The following is a 26692-nucleotide window of genomic DNA, read 5'->3' as shown; positions in this document are numbered from 1 at the left end:
AGCCTAGAAATAATACCAGGATCATGTATAGTGCATCCCAGGAGGTTATTGATGTTTTTGTAGACAGCAGAAAGGAGAAAAAGGCATTTTGTCCTTTTTACCCCAAGTAATCCCACTGGAAAATTAAGCATGTGCTATGAATTGATATCAACTCATGCCAGGTTACCTCCCTAAAGAGTGCTGCTGCAAGCACTGTTGCTACATTTCTTGGACAGCAGTTTGATGGTCTGTGTGCATGATGGATAGTTTATGCTGTATGCTACTGTGGAACACTGTGCTACTGTCTGCCCCTGGGAGACTGTTAGAGAGGTGTGCCACTGGGAGCAGCAGTTACTTTAACACTTCTAGAGAATCTTGGATAAATGTTGCACACCTAAAAACTTTAAAAATGTAGCTTATGCATGTATGTGGTGGTGTACTAAAGATCTGGCTATTCCATAACTAACAATGCAGTTTCTTTTGTCTTGCTGTAAATCTCTGCTGGAAGCAGGATAAAAAATGTATTAAGCAATATGCTAGCAAGAAATATTTAGAGAAACCATGAACTCTTTTTAATGGACCACCCTCTCCAGTTTCTGTTCTTTTAAGGAAGTTTTTCCTATTCATGACTCATTTCACTCTTTGGCTAACATCAAGGGTAATGGAATAACGATTAAGCACAGGAATGTATTTTTTTTCAGGTTTTGTCCTTCAAAAATCTTTATGAATTTTCTGTATAGTTTTATGTAAATAGATATGGATATACAAGCTTGATACTGTGACAAGGTAAAATGTACACTTGTTAATATCTGCTTTTCCTAGCAATTTAAAAAAATGTTCCCTTTGATTCTTAAAGTTCAGGTTTTGCTGGATACTCCAGACTCCCTATCCAGTTAAAATGACCTGCTCCAGGCAGCCAATTACACAGAACTGTTAAGTGAAATTAATGAGATCACCCTTAGATTACACTTTGTGTTTTATTTTCATTTTATAGGTCTGTATGAGCTGCTGGCTGCATTGCCAGCCCAGCTGCAGCCACATGTGGACAGCCAGGAAGACCTGACCTTCCTCTGGGATATGTTTGGTGAAAAAAGCCTTCATTCACTGGTAAAGGTAAACCACATTTAACTCAGATTCTCTTTGAGAAGAGCATATGGAAAAATATTTTGAGTGCCATCTAGTAAACCAGTGATCGAACTGCTGCTTAGCAAAAACAAAACAGCCTTGTTTCAACTAACTCTGCTTCTGTCAGGGGTGGAAGTTGTTAAATAAGATTCTACCAAAAATACATAGATGATTTCATTTAATAGTGATGTTCTGGCAGTATACACTAATGCAGCAAACATATGTTGTTTGCCCTTGTTTAGAAAGAGAATACTAAATAGTAGCAGGAAATCTGAGATGTCTTTATGGTCAACATTCAAGACCTGGAGTTTAGCTTAAATAAATAAATGTTCACAGCAAAAATTAGAAGGAATATATTTTCTGAGGTCAAGTGTGGCAACAGTTCAGTAGCCACATTAATTTAATTTAAAATAATTTCCTTTAACAAAGTCAACTGAAATTTTAGTAAGCTGTTCTGTTTATTGGCTTGTCTCCACTGGAAATTGTGTTTTGCATATAAATATATTGAACTAAAGCATGACTATAAAGTAAGTTTGGAAGGATACTGTAGTAAAGTGTCCTGCTATGAAAATGATCAACAACCAGAAATCAAAGCATGCCATGGAAGTATGCAAAACAATCTAAAAAATACTCAGACTGCTTAAAGCAGTAAAATAAGACCAATCAGCTGCTTAGAAATGTACCATGGCTACAGTATGGTATGTCTTGAACCTCTAATATAGGAATAACTCAAATTTAAATAAAATTCTGAAGTCTCAACTGAATCAGTAGGAGGTGTAGCAATTTATGCCACAAATGCTCATAATTCAGCAAAATTTGTAACAGTTGTCAATCTATAGTACTACTCAATGCATTGTCCCTCTGATAGTATTTTAAGCAAGATTTGAGGAAGTCTTTATGGGTAGCATTGTTCTTAAATCCTTCATAGTAACAATGAATTAATACTTATTTTATAGCAGTCCTCAAAAGTGTGACCTAATATGTTCTGTATTTGGCTTATTGATGTGGAAACGGTTACCACAGACACAAATTTGCCTATCCTGAGTTCATGGAAGTGGTGCAGTTATTAGCTTAGCTGCTGTAACTTGAAGGGGTGGAAGGAGGTAATGAAACTTGATAAAAGTAGGATGACCTCCAAAAGTAGTACAAGTTTAAGTTCAACAAATAGTTACTATGAAAAATGGGTACTGGATGGTAATTGAACATAAGCAGTAAAAGTAACTTCTGTTATCCCATTATGTAAATGGTTCAGAAATCATCATTCAAAAATCATGAGTCAGGCCCCAACAACCGAGTGTGGTTTAAAAATAATTATTGTGTTAAAAACAAATTTTAAGGATTTTTGTTTCTGTTTTTTGAGGCCATAAGGTATGCTTGAAGTCACACTTTCAAGCTTCTCTCTACGACTATGTGAGATGGAACCTTTTTTTTTTTTTTTTTTTGAAAGCCAAGATCCCTATATAATCACAGATCTCTAGGTTCTAGGATTTGTTGTGGAAAAAAATTATATCAGCTGGTAATGCTAGATATGAAAAGGAGACTGCAGTGTTTTCAAATTAATTTGTTGATTTTACAGTGTAATTTCTGAGTGTTACAGTACAAGCCAAGGAAAAAGGGATCTTTATTGCAAGTTATAATTTTATAAGTACTGAGGATAACTTGTTTTGGGGATACAGGCAGATGGTCTTCTAATGATGGTAGTAATTAGAAATCAAGGCTTAAGAGACTTTTTACTCAAAAATGGACAGAACCTTTCTGTCAATATTTGATCAGAATTATTTTCAGATTATCAAAAGACTCTCTTTACATATCTTAATCTTTTCTGGTAAGAGGTAAATAACAGCAACAAACTAGAAGGTAGTATTCCATTATCATTCTCAGTTGCCTTATAGGCTTCGCCCCCTATGCTCCACTGACCTTTATAGGCACTGTGGATTTCATTTCATCCCAAGCACCTTACTGGCTGACTTTAATTGGTCAGGCTGCCAATAGGATCACTATAAAGCTATGAGTTGTACACTGGTGGTTGTTCCCAGTCTGGTTCTGCAATAATGTGTTAATAACTAAACTAATCCAGAGATGAAATTGGGTATTGATGAGTTCTCTCTTAAGGTACATGTATGCATCAATTAAACACTCATGGCTGGCCTGGGTCAGCTGACCTCAGGCTCATGGGCGAGGGCTTTGGGCCTGTAAAATTGCTGTGTAGACATTCACACACAAGCTGGAGCCTGAGTTCTAGGACCATTGTGAGGGGGAGGATCCCGGAGTTTGGGCTCCAGCCCAAGCCCAAACATCAGTGCAGCAATTTTTAGCCCTGTGAACCTGAGTCTGCTGACCTAGGCCAGCTGTGGCTGTGCCACGAGTCTTTTATTCCAGTGTAGATGTACTCTTAGATTCTGATCCTTCCAAAAATTAGGCGTATGTGTAACTTCATACGTGTGAGTAATCACATTGAAGTATAGAGCTTCTACTGTGTACTCAGCCTCTCCAAGGTAAAGATAGATTTCATTCCTGATCCCTGTAATCCCACACTTCCTCTTATATATTAATTCCATTTGGAAGGTTGTTTCATAGATTTTTTTTTTTTTTTAAGGCTGAAAGAAGGACGATTGTGATAATCTAGTCTAGAGGTGGGCAAACTATGGCCCATGGGCCGCATCATCCCATCAGACGTTTTAATCTGACCCTAAAGCTCCCACCGGGGAGCAGAGGCTGGGGCTTGCCCCACTCCAGTGTTTCAGCTGGGTGGCGGAATCAGGGGCTTGCCCCGCTCTGCGTGTGCTGTGGCTCTGTGCGGCTCCCAGAAGCAGCAGCATGTCCCCTCTCTGGCTCCTACACATAGGGGAAGCCAGAGGGCTCAACATGGTGCCCCTGCCCCAGGCACCACCCCCGCAGCTCCCATTAGCCGGGAACCGTGGCCACAGGGAGCTGCAGGTGCAGCACCTGTGGATGGGGCAGTACACAGAGCCGCCTGGTCGTACCTTCTTATAGGAGCCGGAGATGGGACATGCCGCTGCTTCTGGGAGCTGCTTGAGGTAAGTGCTGCCCGGAGCCTGCACCCCGACCTCCTTCTGCACCCCTGCCCCAGCCCTGATCCCTCTCCAAACCCCACAATCCTAGCCCGGAGCCCCCTCCTGTACTCTGAACTCCTCATTTCTGGCCCCACCCCAGAACCCGCTCCCCGAGCCGAATCCCTCACCCCTTCCCACCCCCAACCCCAATTTTGTGAGCATTCATGGCCTGCCATACAATTTCCATACCCAGATGTGGCCCTCAGGCCAAAAAGTTTACCCACCCCAATCTAGTCTGACCTCTGGCATAACAGCGGCCATAGAATCTCACTCATTAACTTCTGTTTGAGCTGTACCATTTCTGTTCAAAAGACATCCAGTCTTGTATCCAGTTTCAGGGAAGGTAACACTTAGATTTTATAGACAAGAATAGTTAATACAGTTAGGCATAGGAGTTAATGTCCTATCCAACCTTACTATTTCCCCTGTTTCAGAGTTTCAGAGGCATTACTGCTTTGTTCTAGGGTCTGGAATGCAATTTGAAAGGCTAATTTTACAGCAGTAGTCTTAAATGTCTACTGTCCTTTGTGAGGACAAATGCGTGCAATCGGGTAGGCAGTGGGAGGAAGGTTGATATTTTAAAGCAGAGGGATGCACTGTAGCTTATGGCCAAATACTGTTTTGGTACTGATGTAGCTTTTCTTTTAAACCTACACAAAGAGAAGAAGGAAGTTGGAGGAAAAAGCATATTGAATTAGTAGTAACTGAATCCTAATTTCTTTACATGAGGTGGACAGAGCACCTCATTTAGGGACAAAGCTCATTTTTTAAGGGAAAAGATTGCTCTTGCTAGTATTGGTTATTAATGGTAATGTACGAGCAGCAATTTTGTAGAAGCTATTCTTCAGGGCTGCAAACTGGTCAGAAGGCTTGCTTTCTAAAGGCCAGACGGCTTAAAAAGCTGCAATAAATAGAAAATCTTTAATTTTAAAAATTATCTGTTACTTTGTCTACAGGTGTTCCATGTATGCATATATAATTACAGCATTTTCTGTAAGAATGTTATGCTAGTGTGTATGATTTGCTACACTGGCTTTCTTTTTTGGCTCTCTCTTCATTCAGTACTATTGGATAGAAATATCCTTTCTGTGAACTTGGACTAGTGTGTACGGCTCTAAAAAGTTAGAGTTGGAAAAGTGGCATTAGATCATCCAGTCCATCCTCTGCAAATGCTGGATTGTTCCTATAGTACATTCCTGTTGTAGTAAGTAAAACCAGCAAAAACGTATGCAATCATTCATTCTTCCCTCTTTCTCTCAGACCGGGAATGAGTCAATTTGATTTTAGTTTGCAAAGTATAGAGCAGAGAAAGCCCACAACTATTGTTGATAGTTTTGGAAGACAAAATTGACTCTCTGAAAAGTGAGTGTTTGAAGTTTGTCTTTGTCTGCTTCACTCAGCTGATTCCTTCCTCATTTCCTTACTTGACTCGCTTAAGTGCGACTAGAGGCCTTCATCTTATGATTTCTGCATGGTGGAGGAAACATAGGTCCCAGTGTTTGTGTATAGACTTGTAGCAAACCATGGTGAAGAGATGATGTCCAAGATTATTAAAGTACTTAGATGATCATAGCCCAAAATAGTACAGGCTCATAGACTGGTTAGAGAACGTGGGGGGAGAGGAGAAAAGGGAGGAGAACAATTCCTGTATTCACTTTCTTTAAAGAATTAGAGTATCAATTACAGAATATTTTCATTTCAATTTTTTCATAATGCAAATTCTTCTGTTCTTTTCAATTTGCCAACTTGGCTCAGAGTGAGCTCTTCACCCCCTCAATAGTCTTAAGCATCTCTATTTATGATTGGAAGCAAAGTAGGATTGAAAAAGCTAAGTACTGGGCTTCTAGAAATTCATTGATTACCCTTAAATATCCTTAAAATTTGTATCTCCTTCTTTGAGAAAGAAATGGTTAACTTCACGGGCTTTCATTTTTCTAAATACCGCAATAGAATGAACGAGGAAAACGTGTAGTGGTAAATTCATCTTTGAATATTAGTGTAACCAAAGTACATAATGCCGTTTCTTGAGTGTATGCATTCAATCAAATGGTTATTCTGAAAGTTGAAACATTGGAATCGCAGTGGTATTGGTGCACCAAAGACTGGGTTACTGAGGGAGTTGTCATTGTGAGATTTCCAGAGATTTTCAAGCTGTACATTTGCAGATGCCATGAGATAGAAACTGAGAAAGCTCAAGGCTGCTATTACTTTTTTATCTTTACAGAGAAAAATAAAGGAAATGTTTAGAAAAAATAAGATTAGAAAAGGCTATTGTAGTAAGCCTGTTACAAAATAAAATAATTAGTGAACGGTCCATGGGTCATGGTAGGCCTTTCTGCAGTAATAATGTCAATGCGCAGCATCATCAGGTCATTTTAATTGGTCCAGGTATTATTCTATACTGTGTAATAGCATTACTGTATATGCTGAAATTGCAGTTTGTTTAATTTCTGATTGCTGGTTCCCAAACTAAACCTATGATCTGGACTGGATTGAGCCAGGTTTACAGGAAGAGAGATTTTCTTTTAGCTTTATAACACACACCCCATACCAGAAGCTGTAAGAAACAAATACTAGTCTTTAGAATAAATGTGCCTGAGAGTGCTGCACATGCTACAACTCAAACAGTAGTTACAGGTTTAATGCAGGAATTATTGGGTGAGGTTCTATGGCCTGTGTTATGCTGGAAGTTAGACTAGATGATCATAATGGTCCCTTCTTCTTCGAGTGCTGTCCCTGTGGGTGCTCCACTCCAGGTGATTGTGCATCCCGGCGCCGTTGATTAGAGATCTTCAGTAGCAGGGCCTGGTCGGGAGGCATGCGCTCAGCTGCTGTCTCGCAGTCTCGTTAAAGTCTGCCTGAGCGCGCGTGTTCTGCACTCCCCTTGGTTTCTTCTCAACCATCCTCTGCTGAAGACTGGACTCGGGATAGCGCTGATCCTCTTCCCTGGTCTCTGAAGGAAACAAGTCAAATACGTAGAAATAGTAACTTCCCAGTTATTTCCCTTCCTTTAGAATAGTTACTTAGTTTAAAAAAAACAAACAAAAATACCCTTCTTTTTCCTCAAGTTTGTCTCCCATTGAGACACTCTCCCCTGGCATTCCTAGTGCAATAAAGCCAGGGTCTTCAGGATTCAAGAAATGTGCTTCCTGTCAAGACTCTATACCAAGGTCCAACGGACACTCACGTTGTGTGAAGTGCCTCGGCAAGACGCACGTTTCTGCCAAGTGTGTCCATTGTACGAGCCTCAAAACCAGGGCTTGTCCTGACAGGAACCTGCTGCTGAAAATGCTCCTGATGGAGAAATCCTTACAGCCGCCTATGGAGACGGGCAATAGCAAACCCTCTCCCTCATGTTCCCCAGCCAGATCAGAACCAATTGGGAGCATGGCTTTGCCCTCTGAGGTGAAGAGGCAGGAAGCCCAACTGTCTCCGTGCAGAGACTTTCGAAAGGGTAAAGGGTCTCCTGCAAGATCCTTACCCCAGTGCTGACAGTGCCGAAGGCAGGTGCCTCTGACTGTCCCAGCACTTCAGCCATGGCTCCCACAGAGGGCAGAGGCAGGGACCTGACTTCCCATACTGGGAAGTTCTCTTTGGCACCGGTCCCCTCGGCACCAAAAATAGACCTGATTCCGACAGCATGTTCTGCCCCGGTGCTGACAAGAATATTGGCATCGAGCCTGCCTGCCACTCCAGCAGAAGCAGTGGACATCACGCAGGGTGCCTACAAACGGCCTGTGGCACTGGGGAAAGCTAAACAGAAGTCCGTGCACGCTTCTGAGCACAGATCACGCTCAGCAGGATCACAGCCCAGGGAGCAGCAGCACCAATTCTTAAGTCAAAATGACCTCTCAGTGGCCCCACAGCCTGACTCTTTCCTCCTTGACACAGTGCTCACTCTTTGACCAGCCGCTTTCCCCACCTGACCTGGCTACCTTCACTGACAGTGAGCCTGATATGCAGCAGCAGGCGGAGTTCTCCCCACCTGTCTCTCTTCCTCCACCAGAACCTTTTGCATCTCAGGTGACGGCTCACAATCACTTCGCCCCCCCGTGGGCGGCACCTAACTTCTCTTATCCCATGCCTTGGCCTCAGTGGTACCTTTGGCCAGCTCTTACTGCCACTCGCCCTCATGGTTCTTCCACCAGACCACAAGCTCCTTCTGCGCCTCTGTCTCCAGCTCCATCTACTTCTAGAGCGCCTAAACCCCCGTCTGAAGAGGTGGGCTATGGACCATAACCTGATTCACCGACTCCTAATTCTCCATCAGCTCCAGACGGAGTCCTCATGCCTCCGCCTCCACAGAATGTGGACGAATTTAAAGAATTCCAAGAACTTTTCAAGAAGGTGGTACTCAGCCAGGACATCCCTTTAGAGGAGGTCCAGGAGACACAACACAGACTCCTCAAAATCCTCCAACCCTGTGTGCCCTCAAAGATCGTGCTCCCCATAAATGAAACACTCCTAGAACCAGCAGGCACCCTCCGTCAGACCCCAGCTTCTATCCTACCAACTTGCAAAAAGGCTACACATAAATATTATGTTTCTGCTAAGGATGTAGACTTCTTATTCTCTCATCCGCAACTGAATTCTTTTGCAGTGGATGCAGCGACACACAGACAAAACAGCTGCACTACCGGCCTACCCCGCAAGACAAGGACCTCAAACATCTTGACCTCTTGGGCCGCAAGGTTTATACCTCCTTCACTCTGCAATTCAGAATTGCAAATTATTCCGCCCTACCTGCAAGCTATGACTTCGACAATTACAATAAACTCTTTGATTTTACCTCCCATATCCTGAAGGACAGGAGAGCAGACTTTAAGTCAGTCCATGTCCAGGGTCAGTTGGTCTCCAGAATGGCCCTACAAGCATCTCTAGACATGGCAGACACAACAGCCCACACTACCGCAACTGTGGTGGTTATGCGCAGATCTTCCTGGCTGTCTGCATCTGGTATCCCCAAAGACCTATAGACCAAAGTGGAGGACCTCCCCTTTTGATAAAGATAAGCTTTTTGCAAAAAAACTGACAAAGTCCTTCACACCATGAAAGACTCTAGAATATTGGTCCCCAACCTTTCTGTGGGAATTGCATATTCCTATTCCCAGAAGACTGTGCCGGGCGCCAGACACCCTGCCGCCGAAATGCCGCCGAGAAGCGGCAGCGACAAGAAGCGCTGCTGCTGAAATGCCGACGAGAAATGACAACTTATTTCGGTGGTGTGGTGTCCTGCGGGCTCACACAACTGCCCCGATGGGTGCCGCATTGGGGACCCCTGCTCTAGAGCACCCTGGCCACCTACCCATCCCTTCCCAGGAGACAACGGTATCAATCTTATCAGAGGCCACGCACACAACAATATCATTGGCCCCAGCCCAGCCCATACGATATAGCCAGGAATCGCGCTAGACCTCCTAGGCGCAGACAAAACCAAACGCAACCAGCTACCTCCCACCCATCGGGAAACAAACAACAATTTTGAAGGGTTGGTCGAGGGTCTGCGTGACCCCCCTCCCCCCTTGACTCCACCGTCTATTTGCCCATTTGGCTACCACCTCTAGGTTTTCCACCATGCCTGGTAGCAGATCACACAGGACCATTGGGTCCTGGAAATAGTTCAGTTTGGTTACTCCATCCCTTTCTATATCCTACCTTCCTACCCATCCCCGTCCCTCTGCACCTACTTTGTGTAGAAGTGGCTTATCTTCTACAGCTAGGTGCAGTGAAGCCTGTGCCAACACAACATCAAGGAAAAGGGTTCTACTTCCACTACTTTCTAACCCAAAAGAAGAGTGGGGGATGGAAGCCTATATTAGACCTATGCCGACTGAACAAATTCTTGCGTGTACAGAAATTTAAGATGGTCACACTATGCACAGTAATACCCGCAGTGGAACAAGGGGACTGGTTCACAGCCCTCCACCTACAGGATGCCTATTTTCACATATCCATTCATCCAGCCCACAGACGCTTTCTGTGAGTCACACTCGGACATGAACATTTTCAACACAGGGTATTCCCTTTCAAACTCTCCACAGCACTGAGAGTATTCTCCAAGACCCTAGCCGTAGTCATAGCCCACCTCTGAAGACACGGGATCATATTCGTCCCCTACCTAGACGATTGCCTCATCAAAGGCAACTCAAATGACAAGACACTATGAGCTACCCATTTCACCATCTCCCTCTTCCACAGATTAGGTCTGCAAATAAACTTCCAGAAATCCACCCTGACACCTACACAGTGGATCGAGTTCATCGGAGCTCACCTGGACTCAATCTGAACCAGAGCCTCACTCCCACACAACAGATTCCTCACTATTACACATCTCATACGCACGCTCTCCATTCGTCCCAAGATACAGGCAAGAATTTGCCTACAGCTCTTTGGCCACATGGCAGCCACCACCACCGTGGTCAAGTACGCCAGGCTGCACATGAGATGTCATCAGGGTTGGCCCAATTCAAACTACAAACCCAGCAGACACACCTTCTGCATGTTGCTAACTCCTCCAGCGAATGTAATAGGTTCCCTACAATGGTGGACAAGACCAGAGAACCTCCTCTTCACCCGCAGTTCCAGAAACTCCATCTGATGTCTTGGTTCCTTCATGGTTCCAGACCCATGAACTAGCCTGTTCTGAGCAAATTTGGTATGTGCTCCTGCATAGCAGAAAAGACTCCACTTGTCAGACTTACCTGCAGAAGTGGAAATGCTTCTCCATGTGGTGCTCCCATAAACACTTGACACCCCATACCGTGACCCTCCCTAAAGTCCTAGACTACCTTTTGGAACTAAAAGAGGATGGGCTATCACTCAGCTCCATCAGAGTACACCTCACGGCCCTCCCTACCTTCCACGATTTGCTAGACGAATATTCACTCTTTGCCCACCCTACCATAAAACGCTTTCTCACGAGCCTGTAAAATATCTACCCTGAGATTTAGCTATTGGCAGCTGCCTGGAATCTCAACCTAGTTCTTCACGGTCTTATGAAACCATCTTTTGAGCCCTTAGCTACCCCATCTCTTCTCCACATGTCTATGAAGGTAGCTTTCTTGGTTGCTATAACAGCAAGGAGAGTGGGGGAAATAAGCGCCCTGATGGCCAACCCTCCCTACACAACCTTCTCTAAAGATAAAATTACCCTGTGACTCCATCCTAAATTTCTCCCTAAGGTGGTGTCCACCTTCCACCTTCTCCACCTAATATACTTACCTGCATTCTATCCCAAACCTCATGACACTCTGCATGAAGCAGCTCTACATACCCTCGACGTTAGACGAGCAATCTCCTTTTATCTGGACAGACCTAAACAGTTTTGAAAGTCCCCACGGCTATTTGTCTTCACTATTGAGAGATCGAAGGGTGCGGCTATCTCTAAGCAATACCTTTCCAAGTGGATCTCTGACTGCATCAGATACTGTTACCTCATTCAGAATGCCCAATCACCCAAAGGCATCAAAACTCATTCTACGTAAGCTATGTCAACATCCGTTGCCTTCCTCCATAACGTACCTATTCCTGATATCTGTAAGGTGGCCACATGGACATCTGAGCATACATTTACCAGACATTATGCTATCACGCAGGATACCACGGCAGACATCATAGTAGGCCACACAGTACGGTCTACAGTTGTCACTGCCGCAACTCCAAAGTCCCACCAGCCATAGTGGGTACTGCTTCACATTCACCTGGAGTGGAGCACCCACAGGGACAGCACTTGAAGAAGAAGAAGAGAAGGTTACTCACCTTGCAGTAACTGAGATTCTTCGAGATGTGTCCCCCGTGGGTGCTCCACTCCCTGCCCTCCTCCCCTCTACTTTGGAGTACTATTCTGATATCTCCACGGTAGAGAAGGAACTGAGGGGGTGTGGGACATGCGCATTCAGGCAGGGTCTAACGAGACTGCGAGACAGCAGCTGAGACCATGATTCCCGACCAGGTACTGCTACCGAAGATCTTTGATCAACGGGGCCGGGACGCACCGTCACCTGGAATGGAGCACCCACAGGGACACACATCTCAAAGAACCTCAGTTACTGCAAGGTGAGTAACCTTCTCTTCTGCCCTTAAAATCTGTTAATGAATTACCTTAGAAAGTCATACAGATATAATTAAATCTATATTCTACTTTTGTGTTCCTCATTTACACTTTGTTTCTAGACTCAATATATACATATTTAGCCTCATACTTTATGATGAAGAAATGTCTGGATTCTACTTTTCTGTTTAGTGATTTACATTACACTGACACATTATTATAGCATGTGAGTCTCGTAAGCAATTTCCATACAAATTTGCCATTTGCTCAAAAGTTGAGCCCTTTAAAAAATAAATAGAAAAGGGGGGCATAGTGAAGAAATAAGATTTTTTTTTTTCATGTGAGGTATAGTCAAGAGTTTCTTGAGATACCAGTTGGCTGTAAAGAATCTTAGTAAATTATGCCTCCCATGTGAGGGAAGTAGGCCATGTTTCTATATGCTCACAGCAAATCCTTTGGGGCAGGTTGTTAATTGTCTGAAATGCTATTTGCTTTGGCATGGGGGGAGAAGGGAAGGGAAGGAAGCCAGACCATGTGAGTGTAAGTATATACCACCTGGCCATATGTAGAGGGAGGTGTGAATGAGGTAGATGGCAGCAGCTGGTAACAATCTATGGCCAATGAAAGGTAATTTTTCAGCATGCTCTGTAGGGGAAGCAGGCAAGCTTGCTTCTTACGTTATAGTTTACATTTTTCAATCATAGAAAGCATGCAAAACTTACTGAAGACATAAATTCTGAAGTTTCAGAGGAAAGCTGTTACTTCTGTAATGCAGACTATCCAAACAATGTACACATATGGTCGGTTTTACAGAACAGGGGAAAGAGTTTTAGTGCAGTTAAACGTCTTAATATTGATGTATGAAAATCATAGACAAAAATTAGATGGGTAATTGACATGTATCTCTTAAATCTAAATCTGTGTAAGTCTAGGAAATGTTTACCTTTGTCAAAGTGTGTCTCTTTTTTCTTTATTGTTCAGTGAATTATTTTGGCGAGTCAAAGATGTCTAAAGAGATGCCACACAACCTGGCCTATAAATCTTGTTGGTGTTTTCAGCTCTTCAGAGAACTGAAATTATATAGAGTGATGCAAGCTTGGTGGTACTCTAACCTAGACCATATAAAGGAATGTTAAAATGTGGTCTAGCTGATCAGGACAGTTACTTTACCAGTGGAGAAAATTAAGATTTTTGTCATTCGTTGGTATAACTCCTGATTTCTTTATGATTGTGGGCACTGTCTTTTCTTTTGGAAGGTTGAGATTAAGTTAATTCTAGAAATTCTCTTTTTATATAGTTTTTTTAAAACACAGAGAGATGCAGTGGAATTTGACTCTTCTCCTGGTGTAAAATATTGATATGAAATGGTCTGATTGAAACATCTAAATGTAAAGATGACTTTTATAGCACTCTTCCTGCTTACATTAAGGTAAAAATTACTTACCAAATGGACTTTTAGAAAGGAGGACTCTTAATGGCTGACAAAAGTGCAGACTTTGTGGCGTATCAGGAATAAACTTAGAGATAAAAATACATTAACTAATTTTGTCTTCCTTAAAAGTTACACCCAGCAAAGATGGTATGCAAAATATGTCTTCTGTATTCTTACATAAGTTTCTTCAAATTTAAAGTACTGCAGACTTTTATAGCCAATGTACTTGATTTTTGGAGAGTGGCACAATTCGGTTGGAGATTTCATATGCTGGCTGCAAGCTGAGGAGGACCTGGCTGCCTTTATGCTTAAATTTCCATGGAAATAGTGATCAGATCAGTCAAAATAAAGTAATTGAAGGTTTATAGAAGATAGTACAGAATCTTTATCCTGTCCAGTCTGACATCATTTCCATGAAAACATGAAGAGGAAAGCAACAGGCATCCAGCAGATGTGAGTGAGAATCTGCTTGTAGATTTTACATTCTGGCTGCTAGCTGGATGATCTACATGTGTTGATCTCCCGTAACCACTTTTGCACTGGCTTTAGAAGTCCAGTATTTTAATTAGAGGGGTTTTTGCTTTGTTGTGGTTTTTTTTGGGGGGAGGGGGATGTGTGGAATTTACTTAGTCCTCAAAATTAAAAAAAAACAATAAAATAGATTACGACTTCAAAGCTAAATTAAAAATAATAAAATCAGCTCTTCAGGTATTACAGTTGTAATAGGTAATCGCCCTTCTTTGATGATTGAAGGCAGAGTTGTTGCATCTAGTGTTTGTGTGTGGTATGTGCACAACTTTGTTTCTTTAAAAATGTACAATATATAGAATATCATCTTGAAGTTGTCAAAAGGTCTGAATAGTTCAGCAAGGTGAGATGATTCCTGTGATGTATCTGTCTTAATTCTGCATTGCATGTTCACACCATTTTGTATAAATATCTATATTAGCTTTATAGGATTAGGCTCCTAACACTTGTGCCTTTGAACATCTTTCCCTTGATTTTTACAATTTATTCATTTGTGTCACCTTCAGTTTATTCGGAAGAGTTGAAACAACTGTCAAATGCAGTTCTCGTGGAGAAAATAACTTGCATTCATGTGGCATCAACTTTAGTTTCTTCAGTCTGTCACAAATGTATCAGTGCAGTTTTGATATAATGGGTCATACATGATGTCACAACTAAAATTATTTTTACATTATGATTATAATTAATGCACACTTACCTTATGATCATGCATGAAGCAGTAGATTGTATGTTTGTATACCTTCGTCTTGATGTCTGTCAGTTGTTGTATTCATGTTAAATTCTTGTTTGTTGTATTTTTAAAAACTTGTATTTGTATTTTTCTTGAGAAATTAGAATTTTTGCAATTGTACTATTTTTTGGAGGTGGAACTTTTTGAGTATAGGACATGGTATCCATCTTTAATAGAAGACTCAGTATGGTAGGGTTTTTTTCAGAGGTTCTGGGAGGAAAATAGTACTTGATATTTAAAATCTCGTTATGAACCAGGGACCTCTTTGTGCCAACTGGCAGAGGGAGCAGGGGATGCATAGGGTATTACAGGATCCCCTGGGTTGAATATTTGCATAATAGTTCACCAAAGGGCAGCGTGTAAGGTTTCCACCAAGATCCAGTAGCCAACTGGTCATCATAATCACTGTGAAATGTCTGTATGGAGAATATGTAAGGAGTTATGTATTTATAGTAAAAATTATGTTCTTAAGGTCTTGGCGTTTAAGGTAGGTCACCAGGAGGTGACACACCTCAGAAAGGTTCCTTTCAGGCAAGAGGCAACAGACTCGTATCTCCCTGTCTGGCCAGTTGTGTGTTGTATGCCTCATAATCTGTGCCTATTTGCATACTAAACCAGGGCTAAATAAAAGATTATAAAATCTAAAGAAAGAAACAAACATGGGGGGGGGTGCCATGCTTATGAATAAAGGCAATGGATTGTTCTGGTATATTGGGGTGCAAAGAAATACACAGACTCCTCCACCTAGGAGCCAAATGCACAGCATGCTTGTCTCATGGAAGGAGGGTCATAGCCAGCCTGGCTGTAAAGCCCTGCAAGGATTTTTGGATAAGCAATGCTTTATTAGATATGGAGAGAGTCTTGTTAATTAAGTCGAGGCTGTGGAATGATTATTTTGATTTTATTTTATATAACCGTTTATGTCCAATACTTCTAATTGCTACTGGAATATCTATGCTTTGTTAAATAAATTTATACTTGATTTCACTATAAACATATTTAATGGCTTGTCTACACGTGAAATGTTACAGTGGCATGTCTTCAGTGCTGTAACTATGCTGCTGTAGTTCTTCAGTGTAGACACTACCTCTGCCGATGGGAGGGGTTCTCCCATCAGCAGGTAATCCACCTCCCCCAGAGGTGGTAGCTAAAGAATTCTTCCATCAACCTGGCACTGTCTACACTGGGGATTTGTCTCGGCTTAACTACACTGCTCAGTGACATAGCCGAGTCAACCTAACTCTTTAGTGTAAACCAGGCCTAAATGCTGTGTGTTAAGCAGAACAGTGATCTTCGATGGAACTGGTAAACTGTTTCTTTAGAAGCAGTGAATCTGTGAATATTGCACGTGTCCAGTAGATCAAGGGAACTGGATGCTCCAGGGAGACACTGAGGGCTTGGGAGTTGGGGTGGGCCAATTGCTAGCCTGTAGGGTAACAGTGAAGCCTTAAGGCCTAGAGAGGAGTGCTTATGTTGCTTGTGGCCCAGGAAGTTGGGGAGCTGACCCACAGCATGCACAGACAATGCTTCCTCATGTTAAAGGCAGGTTAAAGGCAAAGTGCCTCATGACTCCCGGGGAAGCGTCATTCTCATATACCTCTCCATCATACAATTTGTATGGCATGTGTCTTTGCTAGCTTCCTAAGCAGTAAAGAATTTTATTTTTAGTTACTAATCTTTTTAGCTAGCCTTCTATTAGGGAATCTGTTTTTCCCCCATTCACCAAAATATTCCAAGCTTAGTTTTAAAAACATCAGATTGGCTAGTTGATGGCGGTGGGAGTTAAGTAGCTAAAAACCCTTAACAGGTATGATTTTAATATACAAACAAACTTGTGAAAAGCAAAATGAAGAGGTGAAGTATGTTCAGCCAGATAAATGCATCAAATCAGAGGTGTGAAAAGTTGGTCTATTGTCTATTTACTTGAAACTTGTGAATTAATCCTCAGTACGGTGGACTGTGAGAGGACTCTTTGGTTTAGGTTAAAATCCAGACAGAGGCTTTTTTTTTTTTTTTTTTTTTGGAGTAGTTGTAGTCTATTTACAGTTTCTGCTGGGAGCCCTCCAAAGAACATCAGTAATCCAGCCGAAAAGTAAATCTGCTATCTTCTGGGACAAATAGTTCTGCAGTTTCATTGTTTCAAAGGGGGCAAAATGCCAGCCTAGTGACAAAGTGTATGCAGTAATTAGAAGGTAATGCACAAGTCAGTGATCACATCCAGTTTTTCTTTCCCTACTAAAGGTATTGTGGTGGGGTTTACTTAAACTGAAGTAGAACACTTTTCCTGTGTTACCAAGGGCCAATCAAAGGCAGCTCATGTTTCTCAGTGTTAATACGCTGATAAATCTGAGACATCCAAGGTTAACATAATTAAAATCTCTGTGAATTGGGATTTTTTCCTTTCAACTAGGAGGCATTCTTGTTGTTGTCAAGGAAAGTTAATTTCTGTAGGAGAACATCTCAGTGGGTAATTTTAATTTTAATTATTGTATCAAGCTACTTTGCTTGTAGAATCAGAAAGTATTGGCTAACCCAACAAGGCTACACAATGAGAGAACCTTGTTGGAGCTGACAATGGTGGTGGATTATACTTTTAGGGGTAGTGAATTCCAATTTGCACTTGGGGAAAAAAAGAAAATGGAAACCAGGGAAGTAGTATCTAATTGGATAATGAGTTGCCATGCATAGATTTTTCATTAGTTTGTTTCACTATTAATTAGGGTAACAGATTTTTTCTCTCAAGTCTTGCTTGCGTTCATTTTTCACTTAGTCTCAGTGAAGCGAATGCTAAGTGCTCACCAACATAACTAAGGGTTCACAATGTGGCCGTGTGTGTGACTGATTCTTATGTTCCCTTTCTCTGACTGTATCTTCTCTCCCTCCTATGATTCCTTAATTACCTCTTGCACAGGGCCTACCTTTTCCCTTTTCAGAGCAAGAAGGAGAGAAAAGTGTATGATATGCCATGTATACAGTAACTCTTTAAATGTATAGCTAGCACTGTTAATAATAGCAGTTTCTTAAGCATGTTTATTTTCAAAATAATCATCTCTGTGTGTCTTTGTAGAAACAACTGTTCTTTTTGCAGATGTAGTGATGTCAGTGGAAGTTCACTTCAAACACAAGTTATATTCAGTCACAAACTGTGGTATGTGAGCACTTAGCATATTTGTAATATACATATGGTGCCCATTCACTGTGGAACATCTAACAAGGTGCTGAAGGAATGAGATTTGAAAAAAGTTATAAAGCTTACTTGTCTAAGGACTTTGAGGATGAGTAATTTTACATTAATTATTATGACTTGACTATCTTGAGAATGCAATAGCAAGACTTAGTTTAGGGATTCATTTGGAGGTAGCAGTCCTCCTAGTGGTGGCACCTTCAGTTTCTACGTTGTAAAAAAAGGTTTCATATTTTCTCTCTCAATTGAAGTGCTCCACAGTATACATGATGCAAGAGTCTATCTAACTCTACTTCTCCTTTAACTAGAGTGATTGCTTTTAAAAAAAAATGCCATTCTGAGCCTTCTGTTCTCTAAAGTGAAATCTTTCCTAAGTTAAACTTGCTTAAGTAGACTGATGCTTGAGAATGGGCCATTCAAAGATGCACAAACATGCATTCCTCTGGGTAGAAGAGATTCTGACTCCTTTTTACTGATCTGATATGGATTAGTTTACTTGCGTGTCAGAGACACTCCCCGATAGGAAAATACTGAGAAATTCCGTACAATTAATGTCCAGTAGAATTTTGTTAGTGAGTTCTGAGCAGATTAAAAATGGAGAGAGAATAATAAAGAATACAAGTGTCCATATTGCTGCAGCTTAAAGTGTGCACTTCCTGAACTGTGCCAGCAGCATGTGCATTGCATCTAAGTGCACAGTTCCTGATTTAGTGGAATAAGAGTGAAAATTATCCTTGTACTGAAGCCTATACACCACTTAAATCTGCCTTAAACAGCATTCCCTCTGAGCAGGAACAAATTTCATACATAACTACCTTTCATTTTGCAAATTTAAATTTTTCCCGTCTGTCCTAACTCAAACCCCTTTTTTTTCCCCAATCCAAAGGGACTATTCTCCAGGGGCAAGGTCCCATGCTATTTTTTTATTTTTTACACTTCAGTTCTCGGTGCTTATTATTCTGATGATTTTTTAAAGCTGAAATTAACAACAAACAGAAGTGATGGGATGGTCAGGATTTTTTTTAAAACTTTTTAAGTTGGCAAATGTTGGTTTGTTGATACTGAAGGTTTTTGCGGAAAAGGGTCAGATTTGACTAATTTTTCATTTAGAAAAACATACATAAAAATTCAAAATTGTAAAAAAAAATTTGGATATTTTGAGATTTTAACTTTGCCTAGTTTGAGGTGGGAGCAGTTTTTGAAATCTCAGATTTTTGTGGTTTTGGAAGACAGTTTCCCACCCAGCTCTAAAAATTGCAGTTTCAGTTCTCTCATAATTCATAATGGCTGATGGGATTTTGCTCAGGCTTTCCTAAAATAAAATTTTAAATACATTTTGGGGTGGACTCTGGGCATTGCAAATTTTAACCCCAAAAGTGAATATTTCAAGAAGTTAAGCATGTGAAAATGGATGATGAGATGCTTCCTTATAGACCTTTTCGATTATAGCTCTCCAAACACTTCAAAAAAGTGTAGGAGAGAGGATAATCTAGTCTGAGTCTTTGGAGACCTGGGATTAATTCTCTACTCCACCACAGACTTCCTTTTTGTCCTTGGGCCTCAGTTCCCCATCTGTAAAATGGGGATAGTAATCCTTCCCTACCTTACAGGGATGCTATGAGGATAACTATGCTAAAGATTATTAGGCGCTTCAATACTGCAGTAATGGGGGCCATATAAGTACCTTAGATAGATAAAAATATGTAAGTAACTCCAATTTGCTCGTAGGGAAATTGAGGAACAGAGGTTAAATGACTTGTCCAAGATCATAAAACAACTTAGTGACAGAACTGAGGAGAGAAACCCGTGTGGTGACTCCCAGTGTAATACAGGCACACATTTTATTATTTAAGCACCAGAAATATAATTGGTCCATAAGATATAAAATAATCTATTTTGTGGTACAGGATAGCAGACCTTAGTCAATTGTTAATTTCATTTACTTCTCAGTTTATTGGGTGTATCCATTTGCTTGGGTTGGTACAGTGAGGATCAGTTTTAACTTGAAAACTCACTTCCATTCAGAGACTCCTGAATTAGTGTAGACATTTCCTGAAGTTAGCTTCAGGTTGGTGGATGGTTCTACTGATTGGCTTTCTTTTTTCTTTCCGCTAGATTCTAAAGCTAAATAATTGTTGTTCCTGTGTGCAAGAAGTTTGAGCTGTGGAGCCAACAATTCTTCTTTCTCCCCCTGTGGTTCTTTTTTATCAGATAGCTGAAGTGCAAGTGTCCAAACCAGATTTCTAGGTATAGTGTGACATTTTACGAAGAACACTGTGTTGACCATAGAAAAACAAAAAAAGTTTTCTTGTTTTTTGTCTGATGAAAAATGGAACTATATGGTCTGCCAAATCTGTCTTTCTGATTTGCTTCTTGTTGATATTTGCCAGAAGTCCCGAACTGCAATGCTTACATGCCAACAGTGATTTCATTTGGTTAGTGAATATATCTTTAACGCCTTTTCTTAGCCTTCAGCTTAGATTAAAAAGAAACCGCTAGCACATATGTAGGTTGATTGCTTCACTAGTGCTGTATATTTAACATAGATATCTCTTCTTTCCATAGAATAACTTGAGTTATAATGTCACCTATAGATTGTTTCATAGAAAACGAGCAATTATATTTTTGTTGGGCTCAAGTACATTGTTTTAATCAGGAACAAACCATAAATAATGGTACTACTTGAGTTCCAAAATCTTTCAAACATTGTAGAATAAAGTATTCAGTGGTTGTAATCATGTTAATCTGACATCTGAAACACTGACAGTCATATTGAAGTTATCAGCATGTCATTACAACTAACTACTACTCTACCACAGCGCGTGCCAAGCAACAAAATGTTTATAGCTGCATGCATATGCTCTTATATTTTAAACATTCACTTTTCTCCAGTTTCTCAGTTCTTTTTTTAGTTTTGCTGTCTCTTCCAATTGAAAATAATGAGCTCCTCCCTTCTTTCTTTATCACAGACTGTCATTGAATAGGATCTGTGGCCTGATGGTTTCCTCTTCCCTTGCAATAGCCCTGCCTCTTTTGTTTCTAGTCTCTGTTCTGCCTTTGATGTGGACACAGTAGTGAAATGTGGACAAATACATGCAGGCCACAACTTTTATTGAACTTTAACACAGGGGAAGGGCACTGCATGCCCATTACCCATACTCTCCTATACCAGGTGTTTAATTGGTTCCAGTGTGGGGGCGGTGGTTCCTTACCACAACTCAACTTTTCCAGACTACTGTACCCTTTTCAGGAGTCTAATTTGTCTTGCATACCCCAAGTTCCACCTCACTTAAAAACTACTTGCTTACAAAATCAGACATAAAAATACAAAATTGTTACAGTACACTGTTACTGAGAAATTGTTTGCTTTCTCATTTTTACCATATAATTCTAAAATAAATAGATTGGAATATAAATATTGTACTTACATTTCAGTGTGAAACTGGAGCTTGTTTTTCACTTATGAGCCTTGTCTGAAGCCCAAGCCCAACCGCCTGTAGTTGAAGCATGTAACTTAGCTTTGCGGGGCAACCCTGTTTGACAACTCCTAATATCAGCCCTGCACTTGTGACCCCACTAAATCTGTCCTGTGATCCCCTGGAGGCTGCAACCCCCAGGTTAAGAAACACTGATTTAGATGAGTTGAGTACCCCTGGAAGACCTTTGCATACCCCCAAGAATATACATACTCCTGGTTGAGAACCACTGCCTTACCCCATAAAACTTGTAACTTGGAAAAGGTTCTCCTGAACCTACTCCACCAGGACTCAGCTCTCTGAGTCCTGGCACCCTCTCCCTGCAGGGGGACAGAGGGTGCAGAAGGGTCTGGTTTCAGCCTGCAAGGGTCACAAGGTCTCACTCTGCCACATCAGCCCAAGACCCATCACCAAAATCTCAGGTCTTTTACTTCTGGCAACTTTTGAATTTATCGTTTTTAACTGCACTGGTAACCAGCCACAGAAGGTGCCAGCGACTAGCTTGGTCGTTCCCCTACAACCACTCTACCTCATATCACAACTCCTGCCCAGGCTGTTTGCTCATATTCTTTATCCATATGTCAACACCACATCTGACAACTGTATGCCATCATCCCATAAAAATTCAGGCTGATTGTAACAGGTGTCTCTGTGCGGTATCACTGAACCCCTCCATCTCCAGGAATATCTTGGTGACTGCCATATTCACTTCGTAGCCTTGTTCACGTAGACTGGGGTCTACAGCTCCTCTCCCAATCTGCCTTATGAGCATTTCTGACCATATTAACCTCACTTCTGACCATGATTTTATAATCAAACTAATATACTCATTGATTCTGTTGCATAGCTTGACCTTGGTACAGCCCCCAAGATGATTCTCCCTGAGGTGAATAACCAAGACATGAGGTGGGTCCGCGTTGTTTGTCAGTGAGTGCAGAAGTGGCGTGAGCTGATTTTGGTGCAGGACTTTTCTGCTGAACCAGCAGATGCAAATCGCTTCGGTCCTGAAGGGCAGCTGAGACCTGTCTGCTGTCCTGGTCACCCTTTTGTGGGCCCAATTGACAGTACAATGCCTGCAAATCCAAATGTTGTGTACACTCCAAACAGCCCATGAAAGAAACAAGTGCAATGGGTTAGTTACATTTTACTGTTCCCTGCCATCTTTTCCTTGGTGTGGAGATAAATCTTGTAAAACCTTGATTTCTAGCCCTCCATTGCCTGCTCCTGCCACAAGCTAATACCTCTGAAGCCACTGATGTCACTGTCCCACTCCTGAAAGGATGAGTACGAAATTTTTCTGGGTCAAGATCTCAGTAGTACAGGGTTTTTCTCAGTACTGTACCAAATTCGTATCTTGTCAGGAAACTGCATCACTGTGCATGAACAGCAGGCCAGGCTGTGGGCCCTGGATTTTGAATAAGGTTCTTATTGCCTTCACAGGGTACAAGTGTTCATCTGCATATTCCTTCAACACCATATAAGCTCCTTGTCCCTTCTGGTTTGTTTTTGGGTACCTTGAGTGCAGGGACTTTTCTTCTACCTATAGTGGCACATCTGTTAAGTTTAATATACACTGGGTCCTGTCCTCAGCTGCCATAGGCACCAACTCACTCACTCTTAAAGTGCCAAAGAAAGCAACAACAAATGCCACCTTAAATAAAATGGCCTTTCTCCCACAGACCCATGGTAGAGCTATTAATAACCCTGTCAAGGTTTCCAGTGTTATGGGTAAACTGTTGTCCCTCTTTCACCTGTTCCTCCTGGACCATCCTTCTAAGAGCTTCTGTATTATGAAATGCCTACATGGGTTTGGGAAACACATGAACCTAGTCAAGTAGCCAACCAGAAATGATGGAGGGAATCAACCCACAATGAGTCAGAAACACCACATATTGCACCTGATGAAGGCCTTCCTATGCCCTAGATTCTGTGAACTCTGAAAGACTGGCCTTATAGGCCCCCAGTGTCCACAGGACAACCATATCTTTGACTAGTCCCATAATTCTTATAACCCAAAGTTTCAAAGTTGGTGGGGCATCACCCAGAGATCCCTGCTGGCCAGCGGGTTGAGTTCCCAGAATCTGTTGTCCTGAAACTCAGAGAGAATATTGGCACTCCTGGACATGCACAGAATGTTAAACTGCAGGAAGTGTAAAACAAAGGCCCTCACCAGTCTCACTCTTAGCTGACTGACTGTTCACAGTATGGCCCATAGATTGGTAGTCACACTAGAAATGGACTTTTTTGTTCTGAAAGTTTTCTCCCCAATAGTTATTGCCACCAGTATAGGAAGAAACTTGATGCCCCTTGTACTATCCTGAGCCACCCAACTTTCTGGCCGCTTCTAGCCATACCATTCTTTTTGAAAGTACACCCCAAAACTTGTTCCTCCTGAGGTGTCAGATTATATCTATAGCTAGTCTTGAGCAACCAGTCTGAACGCCATATTGAAACCGCATTAAATTCTTCCATGAATCTTTCCCACAAGCCTGAGTCTTCCTTCATTTCCCTTGTCATTCTGACAAAGTGATGGGCTTTTCACGCTCCAGAGGAGGCAGATGCCCCATAGACAATAAATTCCTGACCGGGAGACAACCCTGGCATGCAAAGTTCAGAGTAATTTTCTTTGCCCCTTTAAGAGCCTGATTCAGTGCCTTGACCAATTCCAGCTTCTCCGTAGGTAACCTCAGAACTCCCCAAACATTGGTCCAATTTGGTTCCCAGGTACGTTAAACTTCAGGCAGGGCCTTTGAATCTTTTGAAAGCAGTGCATGACACCAAACATCCCATGGGCATGGCTTTATCAAAATAGTAGTGGCTTTCAAACTTACACCAAAGCAAGTTTAAGTCCCTGGGATGTGCTGCAAGCAATCAGAATGCAGATTTCATGTAATATTTTGCCAACGTCTCCCCAGGGCCACACTCCTTACTCATCATTTGATGCTTCAGTAGCTATGATTATCTCACTGAACACAGTTGGGGGTCAATATAGTTTACTGATGAGCTGCAGGGTAGGGCAGGTGGTGGATAAGCCTGTATTCCTCCTTCACCTTCTTTGGTACCACACCCAGGGCACATATGTGCAATTTTTGGCATTGGAATGCATGGAAAGGGGCCTGCCACTCTCCTTGCTGACACTTCGCAAGTCATCTTTGCCCTTACCATATACTCGAAGACTTTAATGACTTCAGGTTCTCTGCTGAGGAATGGCACTTCACTCCTTCATATGGGATTTGAAAACCAGCCAAAAATCCATTCCATAAATAAGCTGCTTCTCTTTTCCTGGGGTAATCCGATAACAAATTCTACAACACCTGTATATCCTGTGGTTACTTCCTCCCCACTCCTGAAGCACTGGGACTTGTGGACTCCCTTTCCTACTGCTCTGTTGAAATCACCCTTTACCCCCTAACAGGAGAGTGCACTATCCTGACCCCCATGGTAATTGTACCTGCATTGGGAGTGAAAACATTTCCCATTATTAAGTGCAAAGCACACATTAGCTTTTATATCCATATTTTGAAAATAATGTTTTGGCACTGGCAGCCCATTGTCTGTGAATGCCAGCTCAGCTGAGTCATAAAGAATCATATATTCAAGCCAAAGTTCCTGATCTGTTTTACCACAGAGTAAATCAGGCTCCTCCGCTGCCCTCTGTCTAAATTCTCTGCCATACTTTAACTATGTTACCGCACCACATGTAGCATAAACCCTTACTATTAAGTTCTCATACTTGAACAACAAATTACACCTTTCAAGGTCCTCACACAAATTATAGTTGCATAAATGCGAAAGGTCACGGACCAGTTCTCAGGAGTTTTTGATACCATAGTTTGTGGGGTTTGTCCCCCCCTTCCGCCCCCTCTTTTTTTTTTTTTTTTTGGATCTGTTTTTTCCCCCTTCCTCTGTTGGCTCTTCCGGGAACAGCAAGGTAAATAAATCCGCAAATTCCCCCTTCCAACTCTTTTTCTTAACCCCTTTAGCCAGATGATTCCAGAGTGGGTGATCAGCTCCTGCATAAGCTCTAGGGGTGTTAGCCACCTTGTCTCCTGCTTATATTTTGTTAGGAATGCTTCCACCTGGCGATAGGGATGATCCCTCCCTAATTGCTCCATATCCCTTTGTGGGATATCAGCCCCCACCCACATCTGTGACTGCATCGCCCCCTCATCTGAGAGGGGCCCACTTTTGTCAGGCAGACTGCCCAGCCTATGGGCTACTAATGCCAATTATTTTTGCCAAACCACTCTATATTCCTTAAGAGGGGTGTCCCAAGGTGACCTGGTTGCCACCCTTGTCCCTGAGCACTGAGGCTCACAATTCCCTCCTTCATTGTCTGCAGGCTCCTGTCAAACTTTACTGCCATATCCTGAGGTGGCTCAATGGTTGGTTATGGGAGTGAGAGACAAGTTGAGGGCCACTCACCCACTCCTCATGATCCTCATCCACCTTGATGAGGCTCAGACCTTTGCTATCCTCAGGCTCAGACTTGAATCTCTCCCATAGACCTGTATAAGGGTTTCAGGATCCCATCCGGTAGGGGCACACACTTCCGACTCATCACCACCCGCAAAGTGAACTGTCATAACTTCTGCCTCGCTGCTCTCCTCATCCTGACTCTCCTTCTGGGTTGGTTGCAGATCCATTAGGTCCATTGCACCTATCTCCATTCCTGTGAAGAGTGAGCACGTCCTTCCCTATGGGGCAGTGGTCTCAGGCACACAGTTCCCCAGCAAAGTTGCCCGAATGAACCTTTGCCCACCTCCAAGGCCACCATTATCAGTGGTTCCATTAGGACAGGCTGGGGTCCCTCAAGTGCTTTTATGCACGTGAACACACACCAAGCTGAGCTTCTGTTTCAACCTGTTAGCTGGAGAGAAACTGCACCAGAGTTACATGAGGTCCCCTATGTCAGGATTTCCTCATCCTTCAGTTTACTCTGAGCTAGCCATTACTAGGTTAGCACTAGGAGGTGTCCTTTTATTTTCCATTTGAGGATACCACGGCAAGTTCCTGACACGTCAGATAACAAGGTAGAGGGGTGAATGGTGGTGCTCTCCTGCTCCATATATATGCCATGCTGGGTCTTTTTCAAGCAAATGCAAGTCTTCTCT

At 42.1% G+C, this 26692-nt stretch overlaps 1 protein-coding gene across 7 annotated transcripts in view; it reads left to right on the top strand.

Annotated features, from left to right (window-relative positions):
- MPP7 (membrane palmitoylated protein 7) overlaps window positions 1-26692 on the top strand; it is a 340879-nt gene that overhangs the window by 151261 nt on the left and 162926 nt on the right. For all 7 annotated transcript variants that reach the window (XM_043509503.1, XM_043509502.1, XM_043509504.1 and 4 more), the window contains one exon: window positions 974-1092. In XM_043509503.1, coding sequence (XP_043365438.1) covers window positions 974-1092 — 119 coding nt within the window. The remainder of the gene's footprint in view (window positions 1-973; window positions 1093-26692) is intronic.

Source organism: Dermochelys coriacea, chromosome 2 (assembly GCF_009764565.3).
Source record: "Dermochelys coriacea isolate rDerCor1 chromosome 2, rDerCor1.pri.v4, whole genome shotgun sequence".
In the NCBI taxonomy this organism is placed as follows: domain Eukaryota; kingdom Metazoa; phylum Chordata; order Testudines; family Dermochelyidae; genus Dermochelys; species Dermochelys coriacea.
Note: the sequence above shows the minus strand (reverse complement) of the source record. Positions and strands in the feature narration are given on the sequence as shown.